Source organism: Fundulus heteroclitus, chromosome 9 (assembly GCF_011125445.2).
Source record: "Fundulus heteroclitus isolate FHET01 chromosome 9, MU-UCD_Fhet_4.1, whole genome shotgun sequence".
Classification (NCBI taxonomy): domain Eukaryota; kingdom Metazoa; phylum Chordata; class Actinopteri; order Cyprinodontiformes; family Fundulidae; genus Fundulus; species Fundulus heteroclitus.
In genome coordinates this window covers 18696357-18714097 of record NC_046369.1, presented here as the reverse complement: position 1 = coordinate 18714097, position 17741 = coordinate 18696357, and the positions used below count along the sequence as shown (strand labels likewise).

The following is a 17741-nucleotide window of genomic DNA, read 5'->3' as shown; positions in this document are numbered from 1 at the left end:
TGGGTAATTCTAGGTTAAACATGGCGTCGTCCTCATCGCTAGGACGCGTTTTGACTCTCTGCAAACAGTTTCAGAGCGTCTTCAGGATATCTCCAGCGTTGAGCGTCCAACAGTGCTCTGTAAATTTGAAAATCTGCCAGAACAACCTTCTAAGGTAGGATACTGTAACAGCAGCCATGGCGTTTTCTTCTCATTTGAGTAAGCTGACCACAGACTCATCATCGTTCCCCACACTATGGTTTAGCGAACATTTCACTGCTCCTTATGGTCCATCGGCTTAAACACAGCGTGTAACTTTAGACTGGTTGTCCCTTGACTCAGTTCTTTTACTAAAGGTAGATTTTTGCAAGCGTGTTTTGGGATTTGTGAAATCTTACTCTGTAAAAATGTACAAATGTGGTGCTGAGAAAAGTTTCATATTTGTAGTGTACAGTCTTGAAAAGTATTCAGTTTTTATCATTTACGATTCTAGACGGGTGTAGGGAAAATAACATCGAATGGGAAACATGTTGGTGTTATTTGGCTGTTCTACATTCTGTAAAATAAGTTATCTGTATTTCTAAACATAGATAAGTCATACGACAGAGTTCAGTCAAACTCTGACGTTTTTTTTGTTTGTTTGTTTTGTATTTTTAAGAGATCCGCAATCAGGGTTTTGATTGGCCTGTATCGATTTCCGGTTTTATTTAGGATCTGATTTGTTGGTTCCCATTCTAACCATGCTGTTTGTCATTGTATTTTTGGGACTAGTAGAAGAATTCAAATGTACTGTAGGGTCTCTCATGACGTGTTGAATTCAACTGATTCAACTGAAAAAGAAGAAATTATAAGAATCTCTTAATTTATGCAAACAGGTAGAGATCCACTACCAGCCTTATAGACAAGGCCCAGAGCCCCTCCTTGACACTTGACACTGCCTCTCTCCCTTCCCCGTTCAGGACCTACAAGCTACACCAACGTAGCATCTCCAGACGTTCTGCGTTACATTAGCGCACAGTTTACTGTGTATATAGCTCTAGTTTCTGTATATATATCCATTTTGTCTGCACTATCAACACCAAGTCAAATTCCTTGTAAGTGCAAACCTACTTGGGAGTAATCAGATTGATTCTGGCATAGATCTGTTATCCTTTCCTATATATATATATATATATATATATATATATATATATATATATATATATATATATATATATATATATATATATATATATTCAAAGCACATCAAAGTATGCACTACTGGTTGATGTGTTTACAGACCACTGGTATTTTTGTTGCAATACCTTTTAATAAGTAAAAAAGAAAAAAAAAACTGTGTTTGATATGCTGATTGTCAATCAGTTAATTACAGGAGAATGGACAAATTCATATTTTTAAAAAGACAATTACTTTGCATTTTCACACACAAAAACAATAATAAAGAGATGGTATCCTCTGAAGAATCTTTGCCTTGTGAGAACCTAGTCCCAGCATGACAGGTGTATTTTGTCCAATCTAGTGCCCTTCAGCTTGATGTTTGTTCATGATTTATTAAACCGATAACAAAGCCCAACAAGATACTTTTTTTTTTTTTTGTATTCAAACGTCCAGAGTGTTTTGAATTTGAGTCTTGCAGCTTATGGGATTTTAAAATGGAAAATGGTTGAAAAAGCTTGTGTACAGTGTTGGAGTAGTAATAGATGTTTGTGTGCTGACATTTTACTAAATATTCGACAGTGCTGCGAATGAATACAGATGAAAAATATGTTTTCAAGGTCTTTTCTCAACGTTGTGTTTTGGTTTTTGGAAAGATGTCATAGTGGAACAATCAGAGTTGTTTAGGTTTAATGAAGTACATTTTGCCAATAGTGTTTAACGTTAAATCACATGTACAAATGTCAATGAAAGGATTGAGTTGATTTTTTCATTTATTTTTTCCTCCTGTTTAGTAAGAAATCCTCCCTGATCGCCCCTTCTCGGCTCGCTCCTATCAGCTGTTTAAGTCAGCATCGAGCCGTCCACACGACCATCAGCAGGAGAGGGCTGGAAGAGTTCTTCGATCACCCTGAGAACTGGGGAGAGCCCACTGTGAAGTCAGGTAAAACCTTGCATTTATTAAAAATTGTAAGTGTGCTGTCGCTGAATGACATTTTGTATAAATGCTGTTTAAATCTGAATGTGATTTGTGTCTATAGACAGAATCTATTACTCACTAAAGTGATTCAGCATGGTTCTTAAGAGTATTTGTCAAACCTTGCAGAGTAAAATGATTGTATTGAAATGTTTTCCATCATGCGTAACTGTCATCTAAAAGTTTTTTGCCTTTGTTTCACAGGAGCTCCATGGACAGCAAAACAGCTGAGGACAAAGAGCAACGAGGACTTACATAAACTCTGGTGAGCGATGTAAAGACTACCAAGATACCCCATGGAAAAAAAGCTATTTAACAACATAAGTTACTGACCTTTACTGATTTATCCAGCCTGAGGAAAGAAATTTGAGTTTAACATGTTAACACAGGAAAAAAAAATTTTTTATTTGATCCTGAAAATTTAGATTTACTTTATATCTTATTTTAAACGGCATTACTGGCTCCCTAGGAAATCAGCTGTAGGATTTGGACTGCAATGTAGTCTTCGACCTCATATCGTCACCCCAAGTCCTACAACTGGAGTCTTTAGTTTTCAGTTGTCTTGTGGAAGCAGCTCCCAGTTAGCATTAGAAAGAGACTACATGTTTTTAAAGATGAACATTAGTAAAAAAACAAAACAAAATTAAACTCTTTGTCACGCAATAGCATATATAACTTGTTTTTGTCTTCTGTTGGCCAGTTGATTTTAAACTGTAATTTGTTGTATCCCCATTTTTTTTTGTCTGCTACACCGTTTTTTTTTTTTTTTTGTCTAATCCAAAAAGTGCTTAAAAACTCATCCAAAGCTAAGTTATGCATTAGCAAAAATATATGTCATTGCTTCTAACGCTTCCATTTCTGTCTCAGGTATGTGTTGCTGAAGGAAAGAAACATGCTGCTGACACTTGAGCAGGAAGCAAAAAGACAAAGAGTTCAGATGCCGAGTCCCGAGCGGCTGAGGAAGGTCAGCATGACGCCAAAGTGACAGCTCTCTGACTTCATTGCGATTGTTCATTTATATATTTGCAGACGGTCAAATAAAAACACTGGCTATGTGGAATATCTGCGTCCTCACAGGTCCAGCGGTCCATGATCCGGCTGGAGACGGTGGTGAATGAAAGGGAAACCGCGTTGCGCCTGCTGCAGACGGGACAGGAGAAAGGCCGGCCAGGAGCCTGGAGGAGGAACGTGTTCGGATATGAATACTGGTGAGGACACTGTCCGTGTTGACTCGGCTGTATTTAGTAAATTCATGTTGGAAAGACATGTATTTCAACAATTGTAAATGCCCCCCCCCCAGGTATCGTTTCAAAGAGTACGCAATTCCCTGGTACATGAATAAAAGATACAAGCGCAAGAAGTTCTACACGCCCCATTTTGTCCAACCTCATATAAGGTAAGATCATTCATATACTGAATTTCAAGTTTTAGTTTTTCCTCTAAATTTTGATATGCGAAGGTGCTGTACTATAATCCGTTTTGTCGCTTTTTTTTCTGACAGGTTGCGTATAGAGAAATATCTTCGGGAAAGGGCCAGGAAAGCAGACCTAAAGAAGAAAAGTTTGGCCAAATTAAAGGAGAGGTTTCCTCAGATGAAGCTTCCGTCTCCCTGAATTTGCGATCGTCTTCTGAGTTTGCTATATCTCCGCTGCCTGAATCAGTTCATGTAATTGATGTTCGAGCGCATTCAGTTGTCCAGCGCTTATTTGGTTCTACTAAATAAACTAAGTTGTCTCGATTGGAGATGGGTTCTGTTTCATTATCGTCTTATGAAACATCCTGCATTTGTGTTGTTAGGACATCTTGTAATTTAAGGTACCACAAGCTGGTAACTTTTAAAAATTAACGTATTCAGGTAACCATAACAAACATGACTTTATTTTTCCAAAGATCAAATGTAGCCAATGACAAGTAAAAATAAAAATTAAATACAGATTTTAGCTGAAATATGAGTAACCATGGGCAACAACTGACTGAATTTACCAAATACACGGAAATGAGATTAACAGACATTCATATCCAGCTAAACGATGCTTCCTCCAAATTAAAGACCTTCAGCGCACAATGTCTTACCTTACCAGTTTTCTGCTGCAATACTGTACAATTTGTGTCATCTAATGCTCCCCAGTGTAATTAGAAACAACTTTTTGAAGATGCAAAGTTTCCATCAACAGGTAACAGATAAGGCAACAGTCTAAATGTTTCGGATATTTAAAAAAATTGATGTCAAGGAGTAAAAAAAAAAAAAAAAGAACACTTAAAGAGCCAGACAGAGGATCAGCTCAGTTTTAAAAACAAATCGTACAAAATGAGAGTTGAGCATTCCTGAGTCTGGGTCAGAGCTGGATGCCTCACGATGTTGAGCTAGTAAAGTCGATGGAGAAGGGAAAATCGCGGCTGGATGTCAAATCAAGGACACTTTCTGTCCACACACTGCTTTCCTCCTTCCTCGTACTCCTGTTTAGAGATCCACATTTGCTGGAAGGTTCCCTGGAGAACACAAAATACGCACACATATAGAATCATTTCCAACCATCAGCTGAGGCGCTCTCATGCTGTTTACACGGCAAAGTAAATTAAATGCTATGTGCTTGTGTACTTTCTAACTTCTATACGCTCTTACAAGTGATGCCAGGATGGAGCCTCCTATCCACGCACTGAACCGGCGCTCCACCGTAGTGTTGTTGGCGATCAGCTTCAGCCTCATGCTCTGTAAATTACAAACATGGTGAATTGTAGCCGTTAGTATAATGCAGCTAAATCAAAGCACATTAGATTAAACAGACTGCAGTCACAATCTAGGATAAGACATTAGAAAACAGCATAAAAAAACGATGACTGTTTCTTACTGGAGGGGTTTTCTGAGAAAGTTCCCTGTTCAATCGGTCCGTGAAGCCCTGAATGAGTGTGTTTCCTCCCGTCACCACCACACTGCCGTACAGACCCTTAGATACACATCGAAGATCAAAAAAGTCAAACCAATGTTAGACAAACTGGAAGTCTGTAACAATATAAAGAGAAGCAATACAATTAGAGATGCACTCAGAAAAGAGTCACTTATCAGAACGGGGAGATACTAAGGTGGACAGGCCAGGGAGAAAGTCCATAATGTGATAATTTTCTGATCAGTGAATAGACTAGAGCAACTATACCAACACAGCACTAACGGGCCATGATGACAACACACTATGAGGTGGAGGAGGAAGAAGCAAAGTTGCCCATTTTCAGTATCCGTGACAGGAGTGGAGATTGCAAATCTGACACAAAACGCATCAATGCATCTCTATTAAAGTAATAAAATGACCCATTTTAACCCATCTCCTCGTTTTGGGAATCACTGACTGTCTAAAACTTGTGTTCTGGGGAGAAAATAAATATTTTAAGTGCAACAAAATATTGCCGGTATACTCACAGGTCGAATGTCAATATCACACATTCCTACGCTGGTCGTCACCACGTGCCCAACTCCTAACATGGTGTTTCCAGACAGGCCCTGAAAGAATCAGTTTTATTTACAAAAAAATTCTCTGAACAGCTAGTCCCCTGATTTCAAATAACCAATGTGCTCACAGAGTATTTTTTACTTTAATTCAAAAGGTCATTTAGTTTAAATATTGCCTGATGAACCAGCACACACCTTGGCATTAGAGGGGTCAAACAGCCCTTCTGGGATCTTTAGCCTCTCTGCACCAAAGTCACAGTTGTAGCCATTAGGGAGCTCATAGTGCATCGTGGGCATCTGAGCAGCAACTCTGATGAAAAAGCAAAGATGAAGTTACTGAAAATCCACATAGCTACTGTAGGCTGTAGGAACAAGGACGGGAGTCGCATTGTTCTACCGTTTCACTTAAATTCTAAAACTATTAAGAGGAAAAAAACAAGGCATGGAAAGAAGATTTGCGGTCTGGATTATTTAAGTTTCACCATTTGTATTTTTGTCAAAATGGACCATATACACACTACATTGAAATCAGCACAACGCAGTCAGGGAAGAAAGGGTGGGAAATTTGATAATTTTATCAAAATATACTTACAGTGACAGTAAAAAAAATTATTTACAACACCTGTAGTCCTTTGTAGACTACTGCATGGCTGTGACTGCAGTAAAATGCAGTCGCAGCCATGCAAACACAAATATTGCTATTAAAAACATTTTGGAATAGGCTTCTGCATGACACAGGTAACAAATAGAGAGAGAGGGGGGGGGGGGACACTAAACTCCACACAGTAACTACATTTAATGTTTTTTCGGTTTTATTAATATTTGCTGATCTCAAGAGCCATCAGTGGAGAAAATAAGTCATTAATTGTAAGTTGTCCTTCACATGATCATAATTTTGATTACAACTAGAATTATTTTGGAAAACGATATACAATAATCATACCTGCCTATCGCTACAGGTGAGTGCTATTCTCAAGGCCACTTCCTAACTCAGACCTGTCCAAAGGACTGCCAGACAAGATTCGTTATGCTCGGTTTAGAAACCCAATCTATGAAGTCCCCTACACAGTTTTTGAGTTAATCTGAAGACCACATCCAGTTAGGAGGTCTACAGCTGCTGACCCTTCAGACAGCCGGCGACCTCTATGCACAGATGTGCCCCAACATCCACGGACCCGGCTGCGTAAGTTTACTTGGCCTTATACTTCGTAGCTGAATTTCTGTCGTTTATCATCCGCTTCTACTTTGTTATGACACCGCTAACAGATCACTGTGGGATGTTTATTAGCAAGGCAATTTCCCAACTGGACTTAAAGCGCACGTGGCCTCCTACTTTGGCAGTATAGTGTGTATGTGGAAAATTGTTTATGCAATAACCGTAAGCATAATTTTGGAATTAATGTAAATTTGGTGAAAACTTACTGTTCATCATATGGAGAGTCCGAAACCTGCAGGACAGACGCCTGGAAATCCTGAATTACACACTGCGATAAACACAGCATAGAAAATGGCACACAGTCATTTCAAGCCCTGGAAAGAAATCTTAAATGTGCTGCAAAACAAATGAGTTCAGTTATTACGTTACACATGTAGTTGTGCCAAGACCGAGTGACTTGAGGTAGTTTCTCCTTTTTCTTCCAGCAGGCTGGGGCTCCCTCCCGCACTGGATCCTGTCACATAATTATTCGCACAGTAGACATGGATCAGCAAAGTTAGCCATTTCACAATGTAGTAACTTCAACTTAGATTCATTTTGTAACTGAACGACACATTTACCTTTGATGCAATCATGTAGGGAGGGATTATCTCCACATTTAATTCTTGAAACAACTCCCTACACTGCATGCTCATGAAATCGCCCGCCAAAGGCGATTTTACAATGCCTGTCAAAGACAAGTAAACATGAGACCTTTAGAAACTCAGACAAAAACAGCACGAGGTTAACTTTACTTTGGGAGCGTGATGAGTGCCATTTCATGGTTAGTCTTAGGTTTTATTACAAAGGATCGATGGTACTTTTCACCACCTTGATTGTCCAAAATTTGCACCAAGAACCAAAATAAGTTTTCACAGGCAACTTTTACAGAGTTTAGAAGTTTTAAACATGTTCACATTCTGTTATGTCACAACCTGAACCTTCATTTTATTATATGTGATAGACCAAAACACAGTAGCTCAATACTGGTGCGCTGAAGTGGAAGGAAAACAGTATGTGGTTTTCAACTTATTTATTCTTTTTACCAATCAACTAAACACCCGGTTGGTGATGTCTTGGTAGGTTTGCAGTTAGCAATTCTCCTTTAATTTGTGGATGACTGATTAAACAAAGCTCCAATAGATGTAAAGCGCTGAAAGCGTAGCTCCATTTATTCTGACTTTAAATTACACAGAAGCCAGCTCAGTTTACTAAATGACTTTTGAAAGCAATCGACTGCACTAAGTTATATTTAGGGGTTCAGTATAAAGGGGGCAGAAAACAATAAGCCACGTTTTTTTTACAGTTTTCAGTGATGACAAATTTTGAAAACAAGGCATTGTTTTCCACCCATCTCACTATTATGCACTGCCTTGTGTCGACCTATCGCGTTGAAATCCAATACAACATGTTTGTGGTTGCAACATTACTGTGTAAAGGTTCAAGTAGTCTAATTACTATACTTAAGTAAAACTACTTTTGCAAGACTTTTTACAAAACTACTTTTGTAAGAATTTAAGCAAGTTTTAGAGACAAGCGCTGTGTTTTAAATAATTAAAAAGCCAAACTGTATGAATACAAACAACAAATAAGACCATCATTTAGATAATTTTTTTTGTTTCAATAGCGGCTAATAATATCTTACTAATAAACAGTTTAATTGCAAAAAAAAACAAAAATGCTGCACTGCCAAATCTCATTAGCGCCAGTGCAGCACATAGTTGAGACAAGCTCCGACCAGCAGATGGCATCAAACCACACATAATTCAGATTAAGTTTCAAACCATTTTTTTTGTATTTGCCTTGTATTACAAATTCATTGCCATTTTTTTTTCACCTTGCTGAAGAACGTAACCGTCATGTACTGGAATTGCAGTTGTGTGTGTGGCTCCGCTGTCCAGGACCAGACCTGTCGACCGCCCATTGGCAAAGCTGGGATATTCAAGGTTAAGGAGACTGTAAAGGGGGGGGGGGGGGGGGGTGTCATGGTACTGAAGTTACTGTAACTGTTAAATTAGAGTTGCTATTTAACAAATAAGCCTAAAATCATCACTGAAGAGAAAGTCCATCATTAAATTAACCCAGTAGTTTCTGTCAAACCGTTTTCTTTTCTGGATGAAAAGAAACAGTAAAGGATACGCAGACAGAACCGCTGATTTACAGAGGAAGAAGGCAGGAATGTTGTAATGCTCAAACATCAACTCTGTAAGCTTCTCTCGTTTTGCTCGCGTGTTCCACTGAAAACAAAACAGACGTTACTCGCTCACAATAAATTCCCACTGTCAGACACCCTTAAACAAATGCAAACCCTCAGTGTTAGTGACACGCAGCAGCTCAGGAACCAGATTCTACGCTTCTAATCCCCGCCTCACAATATTTTCCCGGAAACTAAAACAAAGGGCGTCTCAGAAGTCCCAAACAGACATGGCTGACTCTGAAATGGTCACAGAATATATATCGTGGGTGACACTCACAGTAAACATTACACAAAAGCAAACTCACCGATGCTTCTGACATGAGCACAGGATGTAGGCTGGGTTCAGACTTGAAATGCATCTTATAAGTGTGATCCAAGATGGCCTGGAAACTGTCCCAGTCCTCAACTGAGAGGGGAATAACACAGAAAGTAAGGCAAACGTTAACTGCAACTCGTCTTTTTCTTTAAATGAGTAAAAGTGACTTGTATTTAGCCATTTCATTTTCAGAAAGAGGGCTTAGTAATTGGAGAAAAGTCTATTCATAAAAAAAAATAAAATAAAATAAAAATACTTAAATAGCATAAAATCTCATGGAAACCAAACATCACATCCACTAAAAACATCTCTCTTATTATGAGAGCCAGTGAAGATGATGATAAAAGAATTAGAGCAGCGAAGAGGTATTTTTAGAAAACAATTTGAGCACCAGACGAGCACCAATGTTCCAGGTCAGCTCTCTATGGGAGCTAGTGGTCCCACTGTGCTGTTCTGCTGCGATTAACATGACCGTCACACTCAGTTTTAGATAGCTGCAAAGCCAAACATCACTGGCCCACAATTCTGACTGGCATCATCTGCTGAAATGATGCGCTGGGACGCTTGTTTTTCATCTTGATACTTGTGAGGCCTTAGAAAATGATTTGGATTAAAATCCTAAAATCAAATACCTGCTAAAAGCTTGACATTATAGAACCAAACTAATTTGAAATATTCAGTAGATATCAATAAATACATAATTATTTATCATGATTAAACAATAATTTTGAGTTTCCTATGGTTTTGGAACCCAAGCTGTAACGTTTCCAGTCACATAGCCTAAGATAATTCTTATAATAATTATAATAATCTGTTAATAGGCTGTTTTTAGAATTATTTTTATCTTAAAATTTTAACTACAGACCAAGTGAACGAAGGACAAGAAGACCAGGTTTACTATAAAGTAATTTACTACACACCATTTTATGGAAAACAATATGTCCAAGACTTTATAGTCGTTGACCTCTTTCAATTGCCTGTACAGGTTCATGTGTGTTAAACTCAGTTCAGTACCAAGGACAGCTCTGGATATGTAACCCCCCCTATATATATTTGAGGCTGCAGATTATGCAGCAAAGGAAAATTTAAGTACATCCAGCCATGGTTTTAAACCAAAAAGGAGAGAAACATGAGTTTAATGGAGAAAAGAACATTTCACATGGTTGGGCTTAATATATTGCATTGATTTTGGCTCAAGATAATCTCATAAATATTCATAAACAGCAGTCATCCATACGTCAGTCGGGGGTTGTGACGCGCTCACCTACAAAGTCACACCTAAACAGTCTGACTGTAGATCCAGATCAAGCTGTGTGATCTATTAATATTTATTATTAAATCTTCATCACTGACCATGATGGAACTCAGAAAAAAAAACGCAACATTTTTTATTTAAATCTAACATTTTAATAACGCAGCACTGAAAAATAAAAAATAAAAACGCTGCTTATATGGAGAAATATTTTTGCCTGTCTGTGAGTTGAGTTTAATTTACATTCATCGACTTCAACTCAACCAAATACTCACTCATGCCATTCTTTAGGGGAGACATGACCTCCATGTTCTCTCTGGGAACCCTGAGCTGATTGGTATCGATGTAGTAGGTGGTGCCACTCTGCTTGCCCTTGTCACCGTCCATCTCCATGGGCGTGCTGCCATCATCCCGGTCAATAGTGACACCTATCACTGTTGGGAAGTCCGCCTAAGCACCGGCCAACCAAAAGAAAACAATCTGCAAGTCAGGGCTCACATTTGCGCTTACTCCCCCCCCCCAGTATTGGCTTTCTCCTGGTGTAAAGAACGTGACAATTCTCAACGGGTGGGCAAAACACTGTTTTGGTGAAAACTTTATTGGTAACATCTGAACCAGTGTTTAACTTAGGAAATTATCTTATGCTAAAAAGTAGCAGATTTTAATCTCATCTACATGCAAAAAATACCACCAGGTTTACACAAAAGTTTTTTTCTATATTTAAGCAAATGTATTTTTGTTATAGAAAGCTCGCTTAAGGTTGGTCAGATATTCATTGTTCATAGTATTTTTAAGTTTGTAGTAAATCGGCATTAAATAATAATAAAAGCGAGCATACTTAAGTCGGTTAGATTTATTCTCATACTTTTTAGCAAATTCATTTTATATATATTTAATGCATTGCCATTTGTAGGGATAGTGCTCTGCAAGTATGGAAACCACTTTTAATTATTCTGACATGTACTTGAAGCAATCAGTAATATAGAACCACCCAGTGTATACGGACCAGCACAGTACATTAGCACAAATGCATTGTTTGACCAATGGGAACCACAAAACTGAAGCACATTTATTGTACTATAAACAAGGTGTTTTGAAATATTGCCCAAATGAAACATTAGATTTATAAATCAATATCTCTGATGCTTCATTTCATTCCCACTATTAAGAACTCAGACTAAAGCAAGACAAAATCTAAACCAAGTAAGGGGTTCAAAATGATCTGAACTCAATTTATCCGGTCTGTCTCCTGGGGGACGGCCCTAATTTCCTGACACTGGCGTCCCCCCCAGAGATAACATGCAGGCACTCAGAGGAAGAGAAGACACGCAGTTAATCAGGTCATTTGAGTGATCCACCTACCTTGGGACAATCTTCTCCCGCATAGCCAGCTCTTACAGAATACGAACCAATGTCAAACACCAACGCTCCCACCTCATCTACAGAAACAACCATAGGCAGGGATGTGAGAAGTTAAACTGTTCATTTAAAGCCTATCTAAATAACTTTTGCTGTCAGAAAACAGCAGTATAATAATAGTTCATCATTATTAAAATGAGGTGTAGAAGCCAATGTGTGTAAAGTCTTTAAAAGACGGGAAATGATGTGTGTAGGGGTGTGTGTTTCGCCGGCTAATCGGTTGTGACCGCTTGGCCGGGAACGCTGTCACAATACAGCGGGCTGTTTTGTATAACCTTTCGTTATAAGAAAGCGAATGTAAGACTAAAATCGGCTTTTAGCTGCAAGAACAGCATCTGGACAATTCCTATTTACCATCTCACCTTAGCAAATGCATGTCAACCATAAGATTCGGGTTTGAAAACACTCCAGTGGCTTCAAGCGTCGGCTTAGCCCCTACATGGGGTTTTACGGGTTCAAAAGGTTTAAATCTTAAATAAAGTAATTTCATTCAATGCATTTTTTCCCTTTTTGTTGTTTCTTCTTTCATTTGCTTATGTTATATACAACATAAAAAAAACGCCATAGTGACAACACAGACCTGAAAATATTAAAACAATTTGAAAGCAGTCAAGCACCAGCAAAACAACGTTGCTCTGCTAATTAATGACGGCATAACTGTTGAATCCCATGACTACTGTTAATTCCTCCGTTACACCTTAAACGATCAGTTTCATGACAACAATGAAGGCTATTGAAACCCTTTTTGTAATTTCTCTGAAATGTCTGTATTATCCCTGTACTGTCCAAAGTTGCTCCAAAATAACCGTAAAGGAATCAGGGTGCAAAGCATCAATAATGAAGAGCAGGGATCAAAAACTCTAGAGGTCGGGTGTCCTAGAACTTTTTAGAGGTGTCCCTGATCCAACACACCTGATTAAATTGGCTGAATTGCCTCCTTAGAATGCACTCAAGTTCTGCTGAGTCCTGATAATGACCTGATTATTTGACACAGGCCTGTTGAAGAAGAGACATATAAAGGTTGCAGGACACCAGCCGTCGACGATCCCTGTCATACAGGACTGCGACAAATATTACGCAAGTGCCATGTGTCTGTGCTCTATAAGCCGAGGATGATGTTTGTCTGGAGAATACCAAATGATATAACATGTTTTCCTGGTGTCATGCATTCCTAATGTCCACACATTTAATCCACAAACGATATTTTGCAGCACACTGCCCCCAAGACAAAAATAAGCAGTCAACATGAATGATTGGGGCAATTCTTTGACCCTACAGGTACACAGGAAGAAAAGATTGAAACTTTACAGATTTCACTGTCATTCGTGTCACCGATAATTTAAATGTCCCTTGAATGAAAAATCACTATGAGCGAAAATGTACAGGTTTTATTATATTAAATCTTCTCTAAATAATGTTCAAAATACGAATTGAACAGTTTGTGCTGGGAATGTGACAGTTTTTTTTTTTTTTTTTTGTAAATAAAAACAAGAGTGACAAACTAGGTATGCACGTGTTTTCAGCAGTATTGTTGTGATGAACGCAAACTATGACAGCGAGGACATTTAAGATCGTTTCTCCAAAACTAGCCAATCCGCAGAATACGGATCTTACTGACGCCTCGGTAATATGAGTTAATCTTCCTTAATCCCGACCGATAACAACGAGACAGCCAGTTACGTGGTAGCTAAGGTTTTTTTAATTACCGAGATGCATGGACGCTTCGGTAAACGCACTTCCATTCATTCACTTGTAGCAACCGAGGTCAGTTATATGACTGAAACATAAACAATGCTATACAACACAGCGTAATAAATCCGAATGATTGTATAATTATGATACGTGCAAATGAACGACACCACGAATACGAGAAAATTGGCACATTTGGTCCTCCGCGGAGCTGAGCATTAGCGCAGCTAGCACGGTTTGCTAACTGCGAAGCTAGCTAATGCTAGCACGAGACGCATCAACTTCTTCTGAGGTTTAGTTGTATTTCAATTAAAATATATACTCACCGCCTCCATAAACTCCGCCACTCATCGTAGAAAGTGTCTCGGCGGACGCTTTTATGAAGTTGAAGCTACTGGACTAGAAACAACTCGTTCAATGCTCAACCACAACAAAAGCTAGCTATCTGCTAGCATGTAGCATCGATCGCTCTGACAAAGCAGGCGCCACTGTGCGTCGGCTCAGCCGTCCAATCAGAAGTCAGCACAGCAGAGGTGCTTCCGTTTAAGAAAGCGAGTACTTCCCTGCTCCGGACTGGACGTGGCCTAGTCGGCTTTACAGCAACGTGAGTACATAAAAATGACCATAGCTAGCGTTTACTTGCTTTTTAGACAATAAATTAACATGCAGATGCTAGATCTGTAGCAACACAGCCAATTTAGCGGCTGTTGACCGGAAGACCTTGAGTCCACGGTCGTTAATCTCAATACAGTGTCACCTCATCGCGCAAATATAGCACCTCAACACATGCTGGGAGTTTTAGACACGCAAAAGTGTCAGAGTAATCTTGCAGTTAAAAGTGACATTTAAAGAGTGGCTCTCTCCCGTTTAATCAATATGGTGAATGCCTTCGTGTCAGAGACAACATCTTTGTGATTGCCCAACATTGGCGTATAAGGTTGGGTAATCATTCGGTGTGCCGTTCTTTTGAGAACAGGTACGGTTACGTAACCCGGTAAAAGTTTGGGGGCAAAGAAGAGGACAATTTCAATATGTGAGCATGCAAACCCTGAGATGCAGAATTATTAAATAACCTTTTGTATGGACAAGTTCAAGAATCAGAATTAAGAATCAGAATGCTGTGCCAGTGTGGTGTCCTCAAAGTGTCAAGAGATGCATACAAGTAGTACAGTGTATTTATATATATATATTTAGGACACAGTATAGTATCTTTAGACATAAAAAGTAACGAAAAAACATTTACAATATTAGAATGATTAATTATTGCACTTGAGTCCGATTGCCACAAGCAGGAAGGATTTTATGAGGCATTCAGCGGTAAATTATTATGGTACAACTCTATCTAGAGCTGCACAATATAAATAATTTCCATCATGATTGCGGTATTAATGTTTAAATACGCATGCATTTTTTGCGTATTTACAAGTTAAGTTTTATTGAAGGCCCCTCTAAGATATTAATCATCTCCCCTCACCCTGTATGGAAAAAAATAAAGTCAAGAAATAAAAAAATAATAATAAATTCAAAATAAAAAAAATTCTCATAGCTCCAGTTTACATTCAGATGTTTCAAGACGGAAGCCGACACATAACTTCAGTACCAGTTGAATAATGCATGACCTCTCTTTACATTTAAAAAGAAATACGCTTCAAATAAGTATGCCAAATATCTGTATGCGTTGAGCGTTTTAACCTCACTTGTTTTCAATTTTAGGATTCGATTTCGACAAACGAGGCACACTTTTTCTGTTGGAAGTTTTGAGTTAAATTATAACCTTGTAGATTGATTGATCTGTAAGATTATTCACTTCTCAGTGTCGTCTGACATGTGAAATTAATTTTTAACTCTGACCTTGGTTTTCAGCATCCATGCAGCGCTGCCTTACTCTGACCCTTGCCCGGCACAGCAGGCTACTTTTGAGAAACGAATTTGCATCTGTTCGCTGCCACCAGTCAGCGGCCATGTCGAGTCTCCTCATCAACCAGCCCAAATACTCGTGGCTGAAGGAGCTGGGTTTATCCGAGGACAACCCAGGGGTTTACAACGGGAGCTGGGGGGGCAGCGGCGAGGTGGTCACGTCCTACTGCCCCGCCAACAATGAGCCGATAGCCAGAGTTACTCAGGCTACGTTGGCAGAGTACGAAGAAACCGTCCAGAAGGCGAGGGAGGCCTGGAAGGTGTGGGCAGATATTCCAGCTCCAAAGAGGGGAGAGATTGTGAGGCAGATCGGGGATGCATTAAGAAAGAAAATCAAGGTGCTCGGAAGTCTGGTTTCTCTAGAGATGGGTAAGATCTATGTTGAGGGAGTGGGCGAAGTGCAGGAGTACGTTGACGTCTGTGATTACGCTGTCGGTCTGTCGAGGATGATTGGTGGGCCCATCCTTCCCTCCGAAAGACCCGGGCACGCTCTTCTGGAGCAGTGGAACCCAGTTGGCCTCGTCGGCGTCATCACGGCCTTTAACTTCCCTGTGGCTGTCTACGGCTGGAACAACGCCATCGCCCTGACCTGTGGCAACGTCTGCCTCTGGAAGGGTGCCCCGACCACCCCTCTGACCAGTGTTGCAGTCACCAAAATAGTGGCTGAGGTGCTGGAACAGAACAATCTGCCCGGGGCCATCTGCTCCATGACCTGCGGCGGCGCCGACATCGGCACTGCCATGGCGAAGGACGAACGCGTGGATCTTGTGTCGTTCACCGGCAGCACCCACGTCGGGAAGCTCGTGGCCATGATGGTGCAGGAGAGGTTTGGACGCAAGTTGTTGGAGCTCGGCGGAAACAACGCCATTATCGTGTTTGAGGACGCAGACCTGAGCCTGGTGGTTCCCTCCGCCGTGTTTGCTTCGGTAGGGACTGCCGGCCAGCGCTGCACCACAACCAGGAGGCTGATGCTCCACGAGAGTGTCCACGACACAGTGGTTGAGAGGGTGGCGAAGGCCTACAAACAAGTTCGCATCGGAGACCCTTGGGACCCAAGCACCCTCTACGGCCCCCTGCACACCAAACAAGCCGTGGAGCAGTATCTGGCTGCCATTGAGCAGGCCAAGCAGCAGGGGGGTACCGTGGTCTGCGGGGGAAAGGTGATGGATCGTCCTGGAAACTACGTGGAGCCCACCATCATTACAGGATTGCCTCATGACGCGCCCATCGTCCACACCGAAACCTTCGTCCCCATCCTCTATGTGCTCAAGTTCAAGACGGAAGAGGAAGCCTTTGCCTGGAACAACGAGGTCAAGCAGGGCCTGTCCAGCAGCATCTTCACCAAAGATATGGGCAGAGTCTTCCGCTGGATGGGGCCCAAAGGGTCCGACTGTGGCATCGTGAATGTCAACATTCCCACAAGCGGGGCTGAGATCGGAGGAGCGTTCGGCGGCGAGAAACACACCGGCGGTGGAAGAGAATCGGGCAGCGATTCTTGGAAGCAGTACATGAGGCGCTCGACGTGCACGATAAACTACAGCAAGGATCTTCCCCTGGCGCAGGGCATCAAGTTCGAGTGATGCCCTCTAGTGCACTTCCGCAACACTAAATCTTTGTAGTTTTCACGATGTTAAATAGTGCAAAACATTTGCCTTTGCATTCAGTAAGGTCAGCAGGAAATGTGGAAAAACCTGGGAATAATTTTAAAGCGGCGTTTAGTCATGAATGTTGATGCTAATCCTGCATATGAAACAAGTTTGGATAATTTTCTGTTCAGGTCAAATTCAGGTCAAATGCTAATCTCAAAATGTTAATGTGCACTTTTTTTACAAGCACATAAGGGTCTGCTTGGTAACTAGATGACTGTACCCAAGGCTTTATACTGTAAAAAAAAAAAAAACTATTTTGGAAGAGAAATGTCAATGAACTTGAATGATTAAAGAGCTTGTTAATAAATGTAGTTAACAAAACACTTGCTGTTTGGACTCTACTTTCGGGAATATTAAATGTGTTAAAATGTAAAACAAAGCTCAATTAAAAAGCAGTGAAATCACATGGGACTAAAAGTAGAATGGCTAGCTTTATGTCATGTCCATTTACATAGTGGAAGTATCATTCATTAATGAAAATGAAATGCTACAAATATCTGTTAACAGTTTAAGTTTAAAAAAAAACTTTCATAAGCAACAAACATTTGCATAAAC

The 17741-nt window shown here is 40.2% G+C and overlaps 3 protein-coding genes across 3 annotated transcripts; 2 read left to right on the top strand and 1 right to left on the bottom strand.

The window, feature by feature from the left end:
- Positions 1-2: 2 nt before the first annotated feature.
- mrpl47 (mitochondrial ribosomal protein L47) lies at positions 3-3853 on the top strand. The gene is made up of 7 exons (XM_012877842.3): positions 3-154; positions 1929-2077; positions 2315-2375; positions 2978-3074; positions 3188-3318; positions 3411-3506; positions 3612-3853. Exons 1-7 carry the CDS (start codon positions 21-23, stop codon positions 3721-3723), a joined length of 780 nt encoding a protein of 259 aa, XP_012733296.2. The 5' UTR covers positions 3-20; the 3' UTR covers positions 3724-3853.
- A 113-nt stretch (positions 3854-3966) lies between these two features.
- actl6a (actin-like 6A) lies at positions 3967-14067 on the bottom strand. The gene is made up of 14 exons (XM_012877841.3): positions 13947-14067; positions 11875-11951; positions 10788-10962; positions 9250-9350; positions 8887-8984; positions 8585-8679; positions 7329-7435; positions 7133-7222; positions 6975-7036; positions 5748-5862; positions 5523-5603; positions 4960-5055; positions 4734-4820; positions 3967-4600 (listed from the first exon to the last, which is right to left on the bottom strand). Exons 1-14 carry the CDS (start codon positions 13969-13971, stop codon positions 4520-4522), a joined length of 1290 nt encoding a protein of 429 aa, XP_012733295.1. The 5' UTR covers positions 13972-14067; the 3' UTR covers positions 3967-4519.
- A 40-nt stretch (positions 14068-14107) lies between these two features.
- LOC105936839 (aldehyde dehydrogenase 7 family, member A1) lies at positions 14108-17507 on the top strand. The gene is made up of 2 exons (XM_012877840.3): positions 14108-14224; positions 15484-17507. The coding sequence occupies exon 2, from the start codon at positions 15489-15491 to the stop codon at positions 17115-17117; it is 1629 nt and encodes a 542-aa protein (XP_012733294.2). The 5' UTR covers positions 14108-14224; positions 15484-15488; the 3' UTR covers positions 17118-17507.
- The last annotated feature ends 234 nt before the right edge of the window (positions 17508-17741 follow it).

Excerpts from the sequence above, each read along its gene's own strand:
- mrpl47 (XM_012877842.3), top strand. The coding sequence starts at position 21 with ATGGCGTCGTCCTCATCGCTAGGACGCGTTTTGACTCTCTGCAAACAG. Across the intron at positions 155-1,928 it reads TGCCAGAACAACCTTCTAAG|TAAGAAATCCTCCCTGATCG; the intron begins GTAGGATACTGT and ends CCTCCTGTTTAG. Across the intron at positions 3,075-3,187 it reads GTCCCGAGCGGCTGAGGAAG|GTCCAGCGGTCCATGATCCG; the intron begins GTCAGCATGACG and ends GCGTCCTCACAG.
- LOC105936839 (XM_012877840.3), top strand. The coding sequence starts at position 15,489 with ATGCAGCGCTGCCTTACTCTGACCCTTGCCCGGCACAGCAGGCTACTT.
- actl6a (XM_012877841.3), bottom strand. The coding sequence starts at position 13,971 with ATGAGTGGCGGAGTTTATGGAGGCG. Across the intron at positions 4,821-4,959 it reads TTTCTCAGAAAACCCCTCCA|AGCATGAGGCTGAAGCTGAT; the intron begins GTAAGAAACAGT and ends TGTAATTTACAG. Across the intron at positions 4,601-4,733 it reads GCTCCATCCTGGCATCACTT|GGAACCTTCCAGCAAATGTG; the intron begins GTAAGAGCGTAT and ends TGTGTTCTCCAG.